Source organism: Gadus chalcogrammus, chromosome 12 (genome assembly GCF_026213295.1).
Source record: "Gadus chalcogrammus isolate NIFS_2021 chromosome 12, NIFS_Gcha_1.0, whole genome shotgun sequence".
NCBI lineage: Eukaryota > Metazoa > Chordata > Actinopteri > Gadiformes > Gadidae > Gadus > Gadus chalcogrammus.
The window spans coordinates 31,539,710-31,559,417 of NC_079423.1; the positions used below are offsets into that span (position 1 = coordinate 31,539,710).

Consider the following 19,708-nt stretch of genomic DNA (forward strand, 5'->3'; position numbering starts at 1 on the left):
AGAAATATGCTTGACATATTATGACAACTTGTTCAAACATTTTGCATGTGAAGACTTATGCAATGAACTAATGGCTAAATGTTGTTGGGGTGAGACTATTCAATAGAGACCCATTACAATGCATTTTGATCAACATGACATAAACAATTGATAATGTAGGAAAGAGTAGAGAATTGTACTTAATCATTTGCATGAATGTACCAAAGCATTTGCAACTTGTTCAAATAAATGAGAACTGCTTTTTGTGACACTATGATGTGGAAATTGAACAGGTAGTTTTGATCATTTCAATTCTGATCTGAGCTATGTACCAAAGCGTCTGAGAAAAACTGTAATGGTGGAGGAAACATGAAATCCCCCCATCCACATTCACTCACTCAGACAGTGTTGATCTCTACTAACACTTGTCTTTTGTTTCCATCATGACCTTGCCTCCTCTCTCCTCCCCTACCAGCCCCCTGTGTGCCCACCCACCCCGCAGTCACCTTGGACTGTAACACCAACATCGCCGTGGTCACCTGGGACTCCGCACGCGGTGCCGTGTCCTACACCGTCTCCGCCCGGGGCGGCCTCGGCCACGACAGCACCTGCCCCAACGCCGACACCACGTGTGCCTTCAGCGACCTGCTCTGCGGCCAGGACTACAGCCTGACGGTGGTCGCACACAACCCGGACAGCTGCCACAGCGCGCCGAGCGAGAACACCACCACCACCACAGGTTCGTGACTCACTGCGGGCCCCGGCGTCTACTCCCCGCCCCCTGAGGGGATGGAGACGAGTGTCGGGGACGAACGTGATCTGCGTGGATCGTCTCGGTTCATCCAGATCTGCCCGCTGAACGTTCAGCCCGGTATTGTACGTGCTGAGGTAAGGATCCAACGCCCGCTCTCTCTCTCTCTCTCTGTGTGCAGTGCCTTGCCACCAGAGCGGCCTGAGCGCCTCCCTGCAGTGCAGCACCAACACGGCGGTGGTCTCCTGGACCCCCGCCGTCGGCATCCTGACCTACAACTCCTCGGCGGAGGCCATAGACGTCACGGACGCCCGGAGCTGCGCCACCAGCGGGCCGGGCTGTAACATCAGCTCCCTGCTCTGCGGGGAGAGGTACCGGGTCATGGTCAGCGGGCAGGGGCGCACCTGCCCCAGCCCCGCCGTGGACTGGAGGCAGATCATGACAGGTAACCACAGCTGGCACAGCTGGCTCAACAACTTTGTTGTGGACAGGGAATGGGTTAACCTGGCGATTGTTAGTGCTCTGCAATTGGTTCTATCATGAACATCCTTTCTGTACAGACAGCGATATATAGTTTGACTTTCTTATGACAAAAAGTCACTTTGGATAAAGGTTTCTGCTAAACATAAATGTGAACGTCATGTGTTGAAAGACGAACGACCATTGAGGTCTGTTTGTTCCCCTCCGGCCCCCAGCCCCCTGCCAGCCCACACTGCTGAGCGTGGTGTCGTCCTGCGACTCGGACAGTATCGAGGTCTCCTGGCGCTCGTCGCAGGGCTCGGACAACTACCGCGTGGTCGCCGAGGCCCCCGACGGCTCCAACCTGAACTGCACCACCGGCGCCACCGACTGCCGGATCGCGGGCCTCCGCTGCGGCCAGCGCTACAGCGTGTACGTGGTGGGCGTGAACGCAGGCTGCCCCGGGGAACGGAGCCATGCGACCATGCTGCAGACCGGTGAGGACCCCGACAGTCCAATAGGACGGACGCCATCGGTCAGCACACAGCGCCTCGGCGACGGGATGAGCGCAGGACATTAGAGCACACGCATGACATTCTCTGTTCAACTCTCAATAGTGTTCCATTGTTGGACTTTGATATACAGACAATTTGTTTGCTTAGAATAAACACAATCTTATCAGTTCATTGCACCCACTGAGCTCTGATTAAGCTCCACCTCCAACATTAACCTCGACCTCCACCTCTACCATGAACCTCCACCTCCACCCACTAACCTCCACCTCCACCCACTAACCTCCACCTCCAGCTACTAACCTCCACCTCCACCTACTAACCTCCACCTCCACCCGCAGCCCCCTGCGTGCCGCGCAGCGTGGTCACCGAGCTGGACTGCCGGGCGGGGAGCCTCAACGTCACGTGGCAACGGAGCAGCGACGCCCGGGGCTACGTCGCCACGGTGACCTGCGTCCGCACGGGCCACCCGACGTCGTGTAACACCACGGAGACCCACTGCCTGGCCGCCGGCCTGGAGTGCGGCGCGGACTACAACGTCACCGTGCTGGCCTACGACCACGCCTGCAGCAGCGCCGCCAGCCCGGTGCAGCTCGTTGCCACGGGTAACGCTCCCATCCACCCCCAGACGCTTCGGTTTGTTTGGCGCAGGGGTCACCAACACGGCGCCCGCAAGGACCACATGAGGGGCCCGCAGGCCTGTTCTGAAAATAGCACAGCTCATTCTTGAACAACTCTTTCCCAACTTTTTAAAGTCATTGTTGATAATTATTGTGAGAAATCATTAACATGATCAGTTTCTTCACATAGATGATTGGGTATCATTAATCAATATTAATAATATATAACTAAAGGCAAATTGAGCAAATTGGTTATTTCCGAAGAGTATCAAACTGGGTGCCCTTTGTATGACTCAGTCCCCATGAAGTAGCTCTCAGGTTCAAAAAGGTTGGTGACCCCTGGTCTAGCGGGTTTGATCCGGTCTGTGAGGTCGTCTAGACTCTAGGGACTATTTTATGAAAACCTCAAAACCCCAAAAAGGTACGCCTGTTTTAAAGAGGGGGAAGTAAAAAAGTGCAATTTGGAACTTTGCAAGGATTCTGTTGGACGTGTATTTCTCTTCTTCCTGTTACCCCTGGCTTCACTGATACCCCTACCCTCTGTGTGTCTCTCCCCTCCCTCCCACCCTCTGTGTGTCTCCCCCCTCTCCCCCTCTAAGCTCCCTGCCCCCCGCACCTCTTCGACGCGCCGGTGGACTGCGGCACCAACGTGGTCTCCGTCTCCTGGAACGGCAGCACGGCCGGGACGCTGTACACCGCCGCGGCGCTCGGCCCGGACGGCCAGCGGCACAACTGCACCGGACGCACCGGCTGCTCCCTCAGCACCCTGGGGTGTGCCACGGAGTACAACGTCTCCATCACCCCCGCCAGAGGGGCCTGCATGGGGTCTCAGAGCCCCACGCAGCTCGTCAGAACAGGTAAGGACCCTAACGCTAACGCTAACCCTAACGCTAACGCTAACCCTAACGCTAACCCTCTGCCCATTATGTCAAATAAATTGACACGGGACCCCCAATACGCGTCGTTCTCTCCTTAACCTCAGTCATTCTGAACCAGTATTATCAGTCATATGGAATAACCCAAAGTTGTTCAAAAAAGAAGGAGGCCCCCCGGCGTAGCCAGGGCCCGCTCAGGCCGGCCACCGATCTGAGAGCGCTAACTTCCTGTTCCCCGCAGCCCCCTGTGTGCCCCGGCTGAGGGACGTGGAGATGGACTGCCTGTCCGAATCAGCCTGGGTGAAGTGGGAGGCTCCCGTCCGCAACCTGGGCCAGAACTACACCGTCACGTGCACAGACCAGCTGGGCCAAGTCGAGAGGTTTGAGTGTTCCGACACGCTTGGTCTTGTTTGGTGCGCAGTACCAAACATGACCTGCGGGCGGCACCTCAACTTCACCCTCACGGCCAGCGACCAGCAGTGCCGCAGTGGGCCCAGCAACGTGATCATGACCGAGACCGGTGGGTGCTTCTGTTGTGATGATCAAAATAACTACTCACCATTAAAAGGTTGTTATTTTGAAAAATGTGTCAACGGTCCAAATCTTCAGACCTCAATTGTGTCCCAACACGCGTAAGGAGCAGTTCTCTGTTATATTCTAAACATGGTTTCCCTTTGCAATTGTTATCTGCCGGTAACAGCTGATCTCTTCAATAAGGGAAAGAGAAGTGTCCTATTGTCATGCGAGCTGTCCTGCACAGCACATCACAGTGCTGCAAGGACTGAGTGCTACCTGAGGCCGTCTTCAGCCCTGATCGTCTGTAACACCTACCTCCTGTTCCCCTCCCCCTACCACCGTCTCCCCCCCCCCCCCCTCCCTCCAGCCCCCTGCCCGCCCCTGCACGTGAGAGCGGCGGTGGGCTGTGAGAACCGCACGGCGAGCGTGTCCTGGCGGCCCAGCCCCGACGCGCTGACGTACACCGCCACCCTGGAGCACGCGGACGGCCAGACCACCTGCTGCACCACGGCCGGCACCGGCTGTGACATCGCCGAGCTGCCCTGCGGAAACATGTTCGTGCTGCTGGTCACCGCCGAGGGGAGGACCTGCAACAGCTCCCAGAGCCCCGGCAGCATCATCAGGACAGGCAAGGAACCGCAGCCACTCATGCACTACGGCAGATCACTGCTCACTACGGTATCACTGTAGTGAACAGTGATCTACCGTCAGGACAGGCAGGGAACAGCAGCCACTCATGCACTACGGCAGATCACTGTTCACTGCTGTATCACTGTAGTGAACAGTGATCTACCGTCAGGACAGGCAGGGAACAGCAGCCACTCATGCACTACGGCAGATCACCGTTCACTGCTGTATCACTGTAGTGAACATGATGCACACTGTCCTTATAAAAGCAACAATGCAACACTGCAAAAAGTACCGCGTACAATCAGTCCTCAGGCTAGGAGTAACTCGATTTAACCGCCGCCCGTCGCAGAGCCTTGCATCCCGCTGAACCTGCGCGCCGACCTGAGCTGCAGCAGCAACGTGGCGTCCATCCGGTGGGACCTCAGCCAGGGGGGACAGCAGTACCGCGTGGAGGCGCGGAACGGCCAGGGCGACCTCGCGGACGAGTGCCGGAACTACGATGACAACTGCCAGCTGACGCGCCTGGCGTGCGGACAGCTGTACGCGGTCACGGTGGCGGCCGAGAACAGCGACTGCACCAGCGCGCCCAGCGACAGCGTGGAGATCAGAACCGGTGAGGCCCAAGCCCGCGTAGAGACATTCACAGCTGGTGGATGAAATGCAAGTAAAGTGAAGAAAGACACAGGGTACAATGAAAACCCCATACCGGTTTTGTTCTGAGATCATTTATTTGTGTCTAAAGAGGCTCAGTCTTTAAGGTACAATATGCAAAATGTTTAAGTTTGAAATTGTCTCAACAGCCCATTCTGTCATGTAGACTCAAACTTAAGGCCATAGGGATGTAGTGCAGAGTTGGGAGAGAGTAGGGAAGGGTGAGCAGCAGAGGTGATTCTTCTGGAGACAATCCCTTCTGGATCCAGCATGAAGTCCCATATCTTCTTAGTGTACGACGAGCGACTCCCATGTTTTCAATTCAAGTATCGAGAAAAACCCATCTCAGCGCAGTGTGTCCCTCTTCCCCCCCCCCCCCCCCCCCCCCCTCAGCACCCTGTACCCCGGCCAACGCATCCGTCGCCGTGGACTGCGTGGACAACGCGTTGACGGTGAGCTGGAGCCAGAGCTCCGGCGCCGACTCCTACAGGGCCACCATCGTGGACGCCAACGGCCAGAACAGCAGCTGCGTGGCCATGGCGGCGGGGAACTGCAGCCTGAGCGGGCTCAGCTGTGGAAAGATGTACCGCGTCTCGGTGGTCGCCTCCGACGGGGTCTGTGACAGCCCGCCCACCGACGTCATGGAAACACACTCGGGTGAGACCTCAACTGTTGGAATGATATTAATAATTATAATAATAAATTGGACTTATGTAGCGCTTTGCCAGGGCTCAAAGTCGCTTTACACCGAGGGGCGATGGTGGTAAAACAAACAACAGACATACAGCACTGACACACAGACACACAGGGGGGGCGGGGGGGGGGGCTAAGAGAAGGCAGTAGAGAAACGATGGGTCTTGAGGGGGGATTGGAATACTGGGATGGACTCTGACGCCCTGATGTCTTTGGGAGGGACTTCCAGAGCCTGGAAGCTGCCCGGGAGAAGGCCATGGGCATGATGGCTGCACACCAATGCGTGTGTGGGCGTGTGCGTGTGCGTGTGCGTGTGCGTGCGCGTGCGTGTGCGTGTGTGTGCGGATGGGGTGGGGGTTGTACGTTGGGTTAAGGGGCTTCCTTGTCTCACAGTTCAGAAACACAATGATTCTGCATGTCGGCCCCCCTCGACTTCTTAACCCCCAACTAACCACAGAGTAACCGGGAAACCAAAGCGGGGGGGGTGTCTATCATCCTTAACACCGAGTCGTAGCCCCCATGTGAGGCCGTGTGTTGACCCCCGTACCCTGACCTGTGCCCCCAGCGCCCTGTGAGCCCGGCAGCGTCGAGGCGCTGATGGACTGCGCCTCTCAGACCGCCCTGCTGTCCTGGGGCCGGGCTGCGGGGGCGGTGGGCTACACGGTGACCGCCAGCTCTGTCTTCCTGGGCGACGCCGTCACCCGCAACACCAGCGCGACCACGGTGGCCATGGAGGGGCTGCAGTGCGGACAGGCGTACTTCGTCTTCGTGAAGACCCGAGGCGACACATGCGACAGCGGCTTGGTGCACATGAGTGGACTGCTGCTGACCCGTGAGCACACCTCTCTAAACTCTATCTCTTTATAGATATGGATATATGGATATATATGTACATATCTCTATGGATATGGATATATGTATATATATGTACATATCTCTTTATAGGATGGATATATGGGTATATATGTACATATCTCTTTATAGATATGGATAGATGGATATATATGTACATATCTCTTTATAGATATGGATAAATGGTCATCCTAACTGGTCCAACTTCTAGAAAAGACTGCGCCGGCGTCTAATTGAGACGGCGTTTATTTGACAAAACTTGTATCCACTCCCGGCCAGTAAAAGGGACTCTGCGTTATTTATTTCTTAAGTTTTACGGTATTCACATATGGTTGGCACTGCGTTAAGATCATTCTACTAGAGGAGGGGGATGGTTCACTCCATCTTTGATCCGCCAGCCTCGTGTCCGCGTTGACATTGCAGCTGTTAAACATGATGTGTTTACAAGTCCTTCGAACGATGACCATAGACCAACGGCCGCGATGAAGAACCTGTTCATACTGGTGTCGATTCTAACCTCTCCCCGTGACACCCATCACAGAGCCGTGCGTGCCCAGCCACATCTACACGGCCTACACCTTGGGCATCGGCCAGGTGTCTTGGGACCCCGCGGCCGGGGCCGACCGCTACACGGCCCGCGCCGTGACCAGCGAGGGCGCGGCCGTCTCGTGCGACACAATCGACACGAACTGTGACCTGCAGGGCTTAAACTGCAGCCAGCTGTATAACGTGAGCGTGCAAGCACACAACAGCGCCTGCAACGACAGTGTGGTGTCCCTGGAGCCGGAGGTCATCCCGACAGGTGAGTGGATGACCCCCCCTCTCCTCTGTCCATATCGGGGGGGTGGGGAGGAGGAAACACGTCTTTGAGGAACGCACCCAACACCGCGTTACGTGGCCTCATCTGATCAGGCTGTTGGTTGACACCGAGGGTCATCTCAGTCTTCCTGAGCCTTGTTTTGCTTGTTTGTGCTATCGTGATGTCAGCCATATTTGGCACCGATTGAGCTGAATCGGTTGGCTCCTTAACCACGACTCGACCTGAATCGGCCCTGTGTGTGTGTGTGTGTGTGAAGTAAGGAAGATGACGTGCAGGTGACGGGTGTCATGTCCAAAAGTCTCCTTCTGAAAGTCCCACATCCACAAATCCACTACCCAGGATTACCCAGGCTATTTAAATATTTATAATATTTACAGCATGTTTACTCTAATTTCAACATTTTTGCACTGCACTGTATTTTGCACTACAATCAACCGTGGCTGGTACCACTACCACTCGATCACTTTACATTTCTGTTACTCATTATTCATTATCTTTGCTTATTTTTCTTACTTATTTGTACTTATTTTATGTATTTTCAACCATCTGTTTACTTTTTCTTGTATTGTTTGCTGCTATGCGTGTGTTGAGGTACCGAGCACAAGAGTTGTGCTGTAATGAAAGTGAAAGTGAAAGACTGCTTCTGAGTCTGACCCTGCCGCGGCGCTGCGTGTCGCCCGCAGAGCCCTGTGCGCCCTACGGCGTGCTCACCAGGGTGGAGTGCGACGCCGACACCGCCACGGTGAGCTGGGAGAGCAGTCGGGGAGCGCTGAGCTACGTGGTCAACATGGAGGGCCGCAACGGCCACTCCCTGTCCTGCCACACCTTCACCACCTCCTGCACCCTGGACGGCGTGCACTGTGGCACCGTGTACTACGCCTCGGTGGTGGCCCTGGGGGACCGGCTCAACAGCTCCGGCTTCAACACCGTCGTTATGGCGTCAGGTGGGGGCTCACACACTGCCGGTGTTCCTCCTCAAGATTCCTTCCTTTGCTTAACAGAGTTTTTCTTACCCTGAGGAGGTACAGCAGTTGCCTCGTCACCGAAAGGTCGCTAGCTCGATCCCCGGCTCCTCCTAGCTGAGTGTTGATGTGTCCCTGAGCGAGACACTTAACCCTCACCGCTCCTGACGAGCTGGCTGTCGCCTTGCATGGTTGACTCTGCCGTCGGTGTGTCAATGTGTGTATTAACCGATGTAAGTCGCTTTGGATAAAAGCGTCTGCTAAATGCCCTAATTGTAATTGTAATTGGGTAAGGGGGGTGTCATACATATTTGGCCTGTTGGGCCCTTTGAGACTGTACTGGTGATTAAGGGCTACACATATAAAATCAATTTAATTGAGTTGCACACGTGTCCTGTTGACACTCAGACACAGGCTCACCACCAGAATAAAAACGCTCTTGTGGAAACAGAGGTGAAAACGTTAAATGAAATGGGTTTTCTGCAAACCCAGCAAACCCACAGATATCCCATTGAGATGCTTATTGTTAATGAGAAGTGACATCAACATCTCCCTCCTCTCCCCCCCCCCCCCCCACCTTGAAGCTCCGTGCGCGGCGGCGCAGCTGGAGGTGGAGGTGGACTGTCTCAACGACACGGCGGCGGTCAGCTGGGTCCCGGCGCTCGGAGCCGTCTCCTACACGGCGACGGCCACCGCCGCCGACGGCCACCGGCAGGAGTGCGAGTCGCAGGGCGCCTCCTGCCTGCTGACGGAGCTTCAGTGCGGCCAGGTGTACAGCCTGGTCCTCAGAGCCATCAACGAACAATGCCAAACCCTGAGCACAGAGGACGTCACCTTCAGCACGCGTGAGTCCTGCCGGAGGCGACGGGACGTAGGCACACATGTGGTCCACACACGCGTCGCTCGACGGCCCGTAAACGAATATCCCGGCGCGAAGACCGGCGTTGCATTATCCAACCTCAAAACTGACATTGTTATCCTCGCTTTAGCTTGGGAGCGTTTTCTCTCTTATTTATTGGTCGTTTACAGATTCTTATTCTTTCTTTCAGTCAAGCATAAGTAATTTGAATTGGTGTAAGCATCAGTATTTGTGAAATCCGCTTCATAAATACAAATTGTTTAAATAAGAGCGAATTTCAAAAAACACAATTTCCAAATTCTTTAGGGTCTGTTGCTTTGCTTACTGGTCCTATGACCACCATCATTATTATCTCCTTGGTTCCTTGCTTAACATCGTATCGACGGCTTCTTATCATGCATCCATATATGTGTAACAAACACCTCTTCATCCAAAATGAAACGTATGTTTGGCATAATCTGTGACTGGGTGACTTGGAAAAGCAAAAGTGAGGTTTTCTGAAGGCCAGCACTGCGGTCATTGCAAACCGCCGCTCAGTGTGACTCTCCCCCTCCCCGTGTTACCCCCCCCCCTGTGACCCCAGGCCCCTGCCCCCCACAGCGTCTGGGGGTGGACCTGCTGCGTGGGGCCAGCTCCGCCCGGCTGCACTGGGAGCAGCAGCCCGGCGTGGAGAACTACACGGCCACGGCCCTCTGCTCTGATCACGCAGAGGTCACGGAGTGCGTCTCCACCAACGGCACCTGCGAGTTCAGCGCGCTGCACTGCGGCGAGAGCTACCAGTTCTCCGTGGTCGCCCACACCAGCATGTGTCCGAGTGAGGTCAGCGGCACGGTGGAGATACAGACAGGTGGGTCCTCACCCGCCCTTTAAAACCTGCTCGTTGGTTAGCTGGTGGGTTCGTCCGATGTTTGATTCATTGACGCGTTGACTGAATCCATCGCAACTCAAAAAGGTTCATTTAGTCTAACTTGATAAATGAACTCGTATGTTCATGTAAACAGACTTGTATTCATTTGTTTGTACCTGACATGTTTCGACTACTTCCTGCAGTCTGTTGGGTACAAACAAATGAATACTAGTCTGTTTACATGAACATGCAAGTTAATGAATCCATCTATGTTTAACGTTTGTTAACTCCCAACTGTTGCCCAATTGGAAGTCGATTGATAATCATGATGTGACGTATGATGTGTCGAGTGAGGACACATCATGCGTGCAACAATAGCATAGTGCGAATGTTTAAAATGTGCTGTTGGATCAGTCTTGTGTGTTAAAGCATTGTTTACCGAAATGCCTCGCTGTTGATCTTTACAATACCCTTAAACATTGCAATTTCCCACGCAAACATGAATAAAACGTAGCCTTTTGTCACCTACAATCATGGTCAATCCCAGTGCATTATTTGCATGATTGGATGTTGAATTCCTCAGCACCAAGGCGCTGAAATGGTCCTTCTCCTTCCTCAGAGCTGTGTCAGGTGAGCCTGAGTGTGAACGGGTCGTGTGACAGCGAGACGCTGATGATGAACTGGACGGAGGCCACCGGCGCCCTGACCTACCTGATCACCGCCGAAGGAGACCTGGGTTGGGTCAGATACTTCCAGACCAACGACACCATGCTGGAGGTGGAGCTGCTGTGCGGACAGAGCTACACCTTCACCGCGCGAGCGCAGGGGCAAAGCGGCGACGGGCCTGTCAGCGATCCGGCCCATTTCATCGCAGGTATGTGGATCCATCGGGTTTTAACCGCATTGAAGTGAACACATTTCTATGTTCGCAGATGTACAGCACTACATCCTCATCCTGTACATTGAGACACTCGTGAAAAGGCGAGGGAGGGGTCATGACGTATTACAAATACACTTGGTAGATAACACGTTGTAGTACGACTAGTATATGCTGCACGTGAACCTCCTAAGATGGCGCAATTTGATTGGTTCGCTATCTCGGGATATTGGGCGATACCCCAGGATTGAGATCTCAAACTCGGGATATTGATTTCATCGCAAAATGTCCCGCTTTGTTCGCTAATAAAAAAATAAATAAATCACGGCACAAAAATATTGTGGGAGTGTTCACGTGTCGTATATACACGTGAACGATAGCCTATTCCCCACTATTCACGTCACCTTCAGCGAATAATTGTTAAACATCGTAGGTTATCGTCTGCGTTCATACCCTCTGGCCGCGGCCCGGTCTCACAGCGCCCCTCTCTCCCCTCAGCCCCGTGCACGCCCCACGACGTCGAGGCCTTCGTGCAGTGCGAGGACCACCTGGGCTCCGTCAGCTGGGCCCTCAGCGACGGCGCCGACACCTACACGGCCGTGGCCATCGCGGACGACGGCCACTCCCACATGTGCCACTCCCACAACAGCACCTGCACCTTTGACGACCTGCACTGTGGCGAGCGCTACCAGGTGCACGTGGTGGCCCACGACCATGTGTGCTCCAGCGCGCCCAGCAACAGCACGTCCATACGCATGGGTGAGCCTGCAGGGCGGGGACGGGGGGGAGGCAGGGCCAGGCTGTCTGGACTCGGGCTGGGACATTCATTGGGTTCTGGTTGCGATTTCGATTTTAGCGTCAAACGATCACAAAGCTAATATAATCGAGTTTAAACAATATTATATATATATATATATATATATATTTTTTTTTTTTTAACGTTTTATAGAAAGTGCAGAGTAGCTGGATACATAACTGTACATTATTTAAGTTTTGATAATTTTCTGTGACCATTTTGTGTATTTTCAAGTTCTCAGTCACAGATAGTTTTTTGGGAGAGACACACTGAATCAATACATCATTTTCAAACTCAAAAATAATCATTTGTTTAGTCATTATTTCCATATTGACCAAAATAATCGTCATTGTTATTATTTCCACACTCGAGCCGCCCTGCTCTGGACACCCCTCTTGAATTTAACACGTCCAAAACGTTGTTCTTTTCAGCGCCCTGCATACCCCAGGGCCTGCAGGCGACCCTGGACTGCTCCATCAGGGTTGGTGGATTCATTCCGTTCTACGTCTCACCGCGTTGTGGACACTGTGGAGCAGATGTGTGTAACCACGGCTGTTCCCCAGGTGGCCACGCTGACCTGGGACCCCAGTGAGGGCGCCGTCGTCTACAACGTCACCGCGGAGACCAGCGGCGGCCATGTCCTGAGCGCCGGCACCGCGGGCACAGTGGCGCAGTTCTCCGACCTCCAGTGTGGCCAGACGTACTTCCTGTCTGTGCAGGGGGTGGAATCTGTGTGCCGGAGTGTCCGCAGCCCGGCCATCACCCTGGACTCAGGTAGGAGGAGCCAGACGCCGGGGGTGTGGTCATACAAGTCAACGGTTTGGATATTCGATCAACCATTGCTGATCAAACACATGAATTTGTTATTTGCTCCATGATTGTAGTACGTTAAACTGTGTTGGATCAAATGCCTGCGTGGCACCCATCTCTGAGGTGCCTCACGCCCGTGGCCACGCAGGGCAGAGCGTAGGTGAGGTGACCGCGCCGGGTGACATCCTCGGTCCAGCCTGGATGTTTAGGCGCTAGTCATTAAAGGTGACGTGTTACACCACCAGGTGTGAGTGTGATTAGGCGTTACAAGCCGTTTTGAAAATCGGCCTCTTCTGACCTCACAAGTGGGCGTGTCCACCTAGATGTGTGACGGAGAGATGAGCAACGTTTGCCACGGTCCACCGGGTCGGCTGGCAGACCGATCTGTCCAGCACGCATCTAGGTGGACACGCCCACTTGTGATGTCAGAGGAGGCCGATTTTCGAAAACGGCCTGTAGCGGCTAATCACGCTCACACCTGGCGGCATAATGTGTCACCTTTAAAAGGTTGGGGTGAATCCAGCGCACATTTTAAAGTGTCTGAAAGTACTTCAGCTGTGAATCTTAAAACACTGTGTTTCTAAATGTGTAAAAGTACCTCCCCCCCCGCCTCTCGCCGCCCCCCCAGCCCCCTGCCCCCCCACCAACGTCAACAGCTCCATGGACTGCCTCTCCAACATCGCCGTGGTGACGTGGAGCGCCTCGGCCGGGGCCGAGTTCTACACGGCCGCCGTGACGGACTGGCAGGGCGGGGAGACCTGCATGTCCTCCTCGGAGCAGTGCGGCATGCCCAACCTGGGCTGTGGGCAGAACTACACCGTCACCGTCACCGCGCTGCGGCAGAACTGCCCCTCGGAGCCCAGCGCCCCGAGCACCCTGCAGTCAGGTAGGGGCGGCACCCCGAGCACCTTGCAGTCAGGTAGGGCAGCGCCCCGCGCGTCAGCTCGGAGGCTGCTCAGCTCTCGGGTTAACGTGCACCGTTACGACGTGTGGCCGGCTGGTGGAAGCTCCCCCCATGCAAAATGTTTTTCCCGGTTTCCGTGGTAACGTGAGGACTTACACCGCCGTTCAAGAGATCGGGGTCACCTAGACTATTTCATGTTTTCCCTTGTGTTCAACAGTTCTCAGCTGTGCCAACGTAATTGGCACAAGGGTTTTCTAATCATAAATCAGCCTTTCAACACGATGAGCTAAACAATGGACCATTGGAACACAAGAGTGATGGTTGCTGGAAATGGGCCTCATTACACCTATGTAGATATTCCATAAAAACTCAACCGTTTCCAGCTACAATAGTCATTTACCGCATTAACAATGTCTGGACTGTATTTCCGATTAATTTACTGCTATCTTCATTGAAAAAAACATTGCTTTCCTTTAAAAAAATAAGGACATTCCTAAGTGGCCCCAAACCTTTGAACTGAGCGGATACATCATGAAGGGTCATGTCCAGCAGCAGTGTCTAACCAATAGATCCAGTCTCCATTCAGACCCTCTCTCTCTGTGTCTCTCTCTGCAGTACCCTGCCTCCCCAGCGGGGTGGACATCGTGATGAACTGCTCCGCCCAGGAGGCTGCAGTGTCCTGGAGCCCCAGCCAGGGGGCGCTGTCCTACGCCGTGTCGGCCATGAGCGCGCTCGGGGAGATGTCGAGGTGCGCCAGCACCGGCCCCGGCTGCACGCTGACCAACCTCACCTGCGGGCAGTCGTACCGCGTCCAGGTGTTGGCCCTGGACAACATCTGCTCCAGCCTTCCCAGCCAGGTGGCCATGTTCAGCACAGGTAGCCATGGAGGACGGGGACGTGGGATCAGCCGTATCGGCTCACGGCCTCTCGCTACGTTACACACGGTTCATCGCTAGAGAGGAAGGAATTGTTCCTGGGGAAAGGAATTCATGAGTCATTTTGTCTCTGCCTTCTGCAAAATCTTGCAGAAGGCAGAATGAATGAGATTGAGGATCCATCATTAGGCTGCCTCACATGTTCCCCAGGCCCCACACCTGCAGTCAAAGTGACATATTATACCAGCAGGTGTGAGTGTGATTAGCCACTACAAGCCGTTTTAAAAATCGGCCTCTTCTGACATCACTAGTGGGCGTGTCCACCTAGATGTGTGCAGGATAGATCGGTCTACCAGCCTACCCAGTGGGCTGTAGCAAACGTTGCTCATCTATCCGTCATACATCTAGGTGGACACACCCACCTGTGATGTCAGAAGAGGCAGATTTTCAAAATGGTTTGCTACGGCTCATCCCACTCTCACCTGGTGGAGTAACATGTCTCCTTTAAGACGGAGGACCTAACGCTGCGAGTGCCCTGTCTCTCTGTCCGCCCAGAGCCCTGCCGGCCTGTGATCACGTCCACGGTGCTGGACTGCTACACCGACACGGCGCTGGTGGAGTGGACGCACTCAGAGGGCGCGCTCTCCTACACGACGACGGCGCGCTCGGACGGCGACCACGTGGTCAACTGCACCACCAACTACACCAACTGTGAGCTCGGACCTCTGGAGTGCAGCCAGACGTACACGCTGAGCACCGTGGCCTCGGGCGACACGTGCAACAGCGATGTCAGCGGCAGCGTGCAGCTCCCCTCCGGTAGGCCAGCCAAACTGAATGTATCCATGAGGGAGTGATCCTCCACAGGTGAAACACCTGTTTGTATATCGTGGCTGTTGTCATGGCCGGTAAGGTGCTTTGTACACGAGCCATTTGGATCTCCGGTGAATTGAAAGCGGTTTTGCGATGGCAAAGCAAAGAGGGATGTTGTCTCAGTTTAAAGTGAGACAGTTGTACGAGAGATGTATTCAACCGTTGTCAAGATCCCCTCTGGAGGAGGCAATACTTGGATTCCCAAACCTTTGATTCCTATATTATTTAACATGACGTGCAGAGTTATCCGAAGGTACACCACAGTTAGTTCTCCAGCCGTTCTTACAGAGCGGCTCGCATTGGAGCCAGGGTGAACCCTGGGTCTGCCTATTGTCGATGTCGCTCAGAAGGCCGGTTCCATCGGGTGTCGTTCCCTCTCACTCCTCGTCCCCCTCCTCAGTGCCCTGCCCCCCGTCGGCGGTGGTGATGGAGGAGGTCTGCTCGGCCCACATGGCTCACGTGTCGTGGGACCCGGTGGTGGGTGCGGACTCGTACCTGGTGCAGGCCTTTGGCGTCGAGGAGCACTTCGTCCAGTGCGCGAGCGTCTCCGGGGCGTGCACGCTGCGCGACCTGCTGTGTGGCTTCACCTACAACGTCACCGTGCTCGCCGTCAACAGCGTGTGCAACGTGTCTGAGAGCGCCGTCTCCGTGTTGCCGGCAGGTGAGTCTCTGCACAAGAGGGACCGTTCACCGGCTGTCCTGGCCGCTCAATTTGGATTTTAGTAAAACACTTATTTTTTTAAATCTCAGTGTTTGAATTCCACCTAAAACAGTGGGTTCACTGGCTCTTCAGGTTGACAGGCTCACCTTAAAACCCGCATAATTACTTCTATAAAACAGGCTGCTCACAGGAAGTGTGTTCTCCACACTGCCTGGAGTGGAACTAGCAGTCTGTCAGCAGCAGGGGGGTGAGCAGACAGAGTGTGGAGTCATGACCCGACATACTCTGCCTCTCATTGGCTGGTACTCGCTGATACCTTGGATGAGAGGTGGACCCCCCCCCCCCCCCCCATAACGTGGACGTCCTGTTTGAGTTTTGCCGAAAGGTGAGGAGTTTGTACCCCGATAACCCCGTTGCTCTGCGTGTTCCAGAGCCCTGCGCCCCCAACATGGTGCAGGCCGCCCTGGACTGTGAGTCGGGGGCCGTGGCGGTCTCCTGGGAGGCCAGCCAGGGGGCCCTCTCCTACACCGCGGTCGCCCAGGGCAACGGTTTCCCCGAGACACGCAACACCACGGGCACCACGTGTCAGTTCAGCGCCCTGCCGTGCGGCCTGTCCTACAGCGTCTTTGTGAGGGCGATCGGCGAGGACTGTAGCAGCGCATATAGCACGGCGGTGCAGATCGACTCAGGTAGAGTAATGCCCCCCGGAGTTAATATCACCACCGTAATGCCCCCTGGAGTGAATATCACCACCGTAATGCCCCCCGGAGTTAATATCACCACCGTAATGCCCCCAGGAGTTAATATCACCACCGTAATGCCCCCAGGAGTTAATATCACCACCGTAATGCCCCCCGGAGTTAATATCACAACCGTAATGCCCCCAGGAGTGATTATCACCACCGTAATGCCCCCAGGAGTGATTATCACCACCGTAATGCCCCCAGGAGTGATTATCACCACTGTAATGCCCCCTGGAGTGAACATCACCACCGTAATGCCCCCAGGAGTGATTATCACCACCGTAATGCCCCCAGGAGTGATTATCACCACCGTAATGCCCCCAGGAGTGATTATCACCACTGTAATGCCCCCTGGAGTGATGATCACCACTGTAATGCCCCCAGGAGTGATATCACCACCGTTATGCCCCCTGGAGTTAATATCACCACCGTAATGCCCCCTGGAATTAATATCACCACCGTAATGCCCCCCGGAGTTAATATCACCACTGTAATGGCCCCTGGAGTGAACATCACCACTGTAATGCCCCCTGGAGTGAACATCACCACTGTAATGCCCCCTGGAGTGAACATCACCACTGTAATGCCCCCTGGAGTGAACATCACCACTGTAATGCCCCCTGGAGTTAATATCACCACTGTAATTCCCCCTGGAGTGAACATCACCAGCATAACATCTCATGGGACAGTGGCAGATTTCCTTCATTTCATTCACTATTGACTCTTCCCTGTTGGTTGGGCGCAGTACCGTGTGAGCCCCAGCAGGTGGCAGCAGTGATGGAGTGCAGCAATGACACCGGCCTGGTGTCATGGGAACAGGCAGAGGGCGGACTCCCGTACCAGGTCCGTGCGTTCGGCGCTGACGGCCACGAAGTCGTGTGTAGCAGCGCCAGCGACGGCTGTGAGCTACCCAGCATGCACTGCGGCCAGCTCTACAACCTGACAGTGACGGCGCTGGACGGACAGTGTGACAACGTCAGAGCCAACCTCAACCTGCAGTCTGGTGCGTGAAGTGTGCGTGTGCGTGTGCGTGTGCGTGTGTGTGTGTGTGTGTGCGTGCGTGTGCGTGTGTGTGTGCACGTGTGCGTGTGTGTGCGTGGTGTATTGCAAGCTCATTGCAAGCGCCCCGCTGAAAGACAAAGCAGAATTTCTGTGGTCTTGAAATATCTACTCCTGACATTAATATTTGTGATGATGTTAACCTAACTTCATCGTCAAGTGCTAATTTTAAAGAATATTTACCCAAAAAAAAATGAATTAAACGATTATTCTGATGGTTTTGTAAAGAACAACATCAGGATTACAGATTTGAATTTCAGAAAGACTGAATGGCATCACATAAAAAACGTCCTAGATAGATGGATCGATGGAGGAGTACTTTATGGATCTCCAGGGGGGAAGTCACACACAGCACACACATACAACATAAACAAGATCATCAAATAAAATAAAATATCCAAATGGATAACATGGGCGATAAAATATATAAAATATAAAAAGATATGCTTTGGAGAATGTGTGACATGACGGTAGTGCAGATAAGTGCTTACAGACTACTTAAAAACGTTGTAAACCATGTCCCACCTTCCCGCTCCCCCAGTTCCCTGCAGGCCCACCAACGTGCGCACCTCGATGCCGCCGTGCCCCTTCACCCAGGCCTCGGTGGCCTGGGAGCACGCCAGGGGGGCCCAGACTTACGCTGTCCAGGCCGGCGGGGGCGTCTCCTGTAACGCCACGACCGCCACCAGCTGCCAGCTGGGCGACCTGCTCTGTGGGCACACGTACAACGTCAGCGTGGTGGCCGCCGACGGCGTCTGCAGCAGCCCGGAGAGCGCGGGGGCTCAGCTCAGCACAGGTACGACTACACCCGTGGAGTCAGACCTGCGTGGTGTGGCGGCTCGCGGCCAGCAGGGGGCGGTGTAAGGGCTGGAGAATATTAAAGGTGACATATTAAACCACCAGGTGTGAGTGTGAATAGCTGGTACAACCGTTTTGAAATATGCCTCCTCTGCCCCTTCTTGCACCTGGTGGTATAGTAGCTCACCTTTAAAAGAGTTAGTGATGGTTAGAACAACACTTTTACTCCATTAGAGTTGAGCGTTATAGTGTTTACCCTCATGAACTCAAACGTGTTAGATATTGATTTGGATCTTGGATTGTCTGAATAACACTCAAATGCTGGCTTTCATGCTTGCACTGAAGTACATTTTTTGATGAGTTTTTCTGACCTTTCCAGTCTTTTCAGCACGCATAACTCCCATAACTCACACAGGGCGACAGCCAGCTGGTCAGGAGCAGTCAGGACACCCTGACCGCTCCGGGGATCGAACTAGCCCCCTTCCGGTGTCCAGTCGACCGGCTCTACTGTACCTCCAGAGCTCTGCCACTTCCTTATGCTGACTCCTCTTCTCTTCTCTGCCCCCCCCCCCCCACCCCACCCCCAGCCCCGTGCCCTCCCCAGGACGTGTCTCTGTCCATGGAATGCGAGGCAGGTATCCTGACGGTGTCGTGGGCCCCTGACCCGGACGCAGACGCCTTTGTGGCCACGTTGGTGAGCGACACCTCGGCGCGTCACACCTGCGTCTCCGCCGGGACCGCCTGCTCCGTGGCGGGCCTGCCCTGCGGTCGGCGCTACACCGTCACCGTGGTGGCGGCGAGGGCGGGCTGCGAGAGCGAGCCCAGCGCCCCCCTGGAGATCTCCTCAGGTACAGCCCGGAGCTCACACCCGATCACCACGGACCTCCGGCACTACAAGTCACCGTCAAACGTTCTTATCTCTTACATTTACATTTCGATTTAGGCCGTTTAGCAGACGCTTTTATCCAAAGCGACTTACAACAAGTACATGTGCCATAAGAAACAGAAACAACAATATATGGCTGTCGGTACAGTGAGGACGTTCGTAGAACCGAGTGCCGAGCACTAACTATCACTAGGTTAACCCATTCCCTGTATGCTACGAAGACAGCTAGGATAAGACGCTACACACTAAGTACTTTAAAACAGAGGGGCGACGGGGCTTTCGGTGAGGCTGCCCCCCGCCTTTGGAACAAACTGCCGCCTTCAATTAGAGACGCTCCTTCCGTCACCATTTTTAAATCTAAGCTCAAAACACCTCCTGGCCTCTCCTCCCCTGCTGTGAAACG

The 19,708-nt window shown here is 54.4% G+C and overlaps 1 protein-coding gene across 1 annotated transcript in view; it reads left to right on the plus strand.

The window, feature by feature from the left end:
* Positions 1–19,708, plus strand: part of LOC130392829 (uncharacterized) — a 41,846-nt gene that overhangs the window by 17,943 nt on the left and 4,195 nt on the right. The window contains exons 26-52 of the mRNA XM_056603320.1: positions 482–718; positions 912–1,175; positions 1,426–1,686; positions 2,043–2,306; positions 2,921–3,178; positions 3,438–3,716; positions 4,080–4,340; positions 4,692–4,955; positions 5,387–5,650; positions 6,252–6,518; positions 7,080–7,340; positions 8,042–8,302; positions 8,905–9,165; positions 9,763–10,026; positions 10,646–10,900; positions 11,402–11,662; positions 12,131–12,180; positions 12,263–12,473; positions 12,658–12,669; positions 13,138–13,395; positions 14,029–14,289; positions 14,844–15,104; positions 15,559–15,819; positions 16,251–16,508; positions 17,308–17,565; positions 18,163–18,417; positions 19,007–19,267. Coding sequence (XP_056459295.1) covers positions 482–718; positions 912–1,175; positions 1,426–1,686; positions 2,043–2,306; positions 2,921–3,178; positions 3,438–3,716; positions 4,080–4,340; positions 4,692–4,955; positions 5,387–5,650; positions 6,252–6,518; positions 7,080–7,340; positions 8,042–8,302; positions 8,905–9,165; positions 9,763–10,026; positions 10,646–10,900; positions 11,402–11,662; positions 12,131–12,180; positions 12,263–12,473; positions 12,658–12,669; positions 13,138–13,395; positions 14,029–14,289; positions 14,844–15,104; positions 15,559–15,819; positions 16,251–16,508; positions 17,308–17,565; positions 18,163–18,417; positions 19,007–19,267 — 6,528 coding nt within the window. The remainder of the gene's footprint in view (positions 1–481; positions 719–911; positions 1,176–1,425; positions 1,687–2,042; positions 2,307–2,920; positions 3,179–3,437; positions 3,717–4,079; positions 4,341–4,691; positions 4,956–5,386; positions 5,651–6,251; positions 6,519–7,079; positions 7,341–8,041; positions 8,303–8,904; positions 9,166–9,762; positions 10,027–10,645; positions 10,901–11,401; positions 11,663–12,130; positions 12,181–12,262; positions 12,474–12,657; positions 12,670–13,137; positions 13,396–14,028; positions 14,290–14,843; positions 15,105–15,558; positions 15,820–16,250; positions 16,509–17,307; positions 17,566–18,162; positions 18,418–19,006; positions 19,268–19,708) is intronic.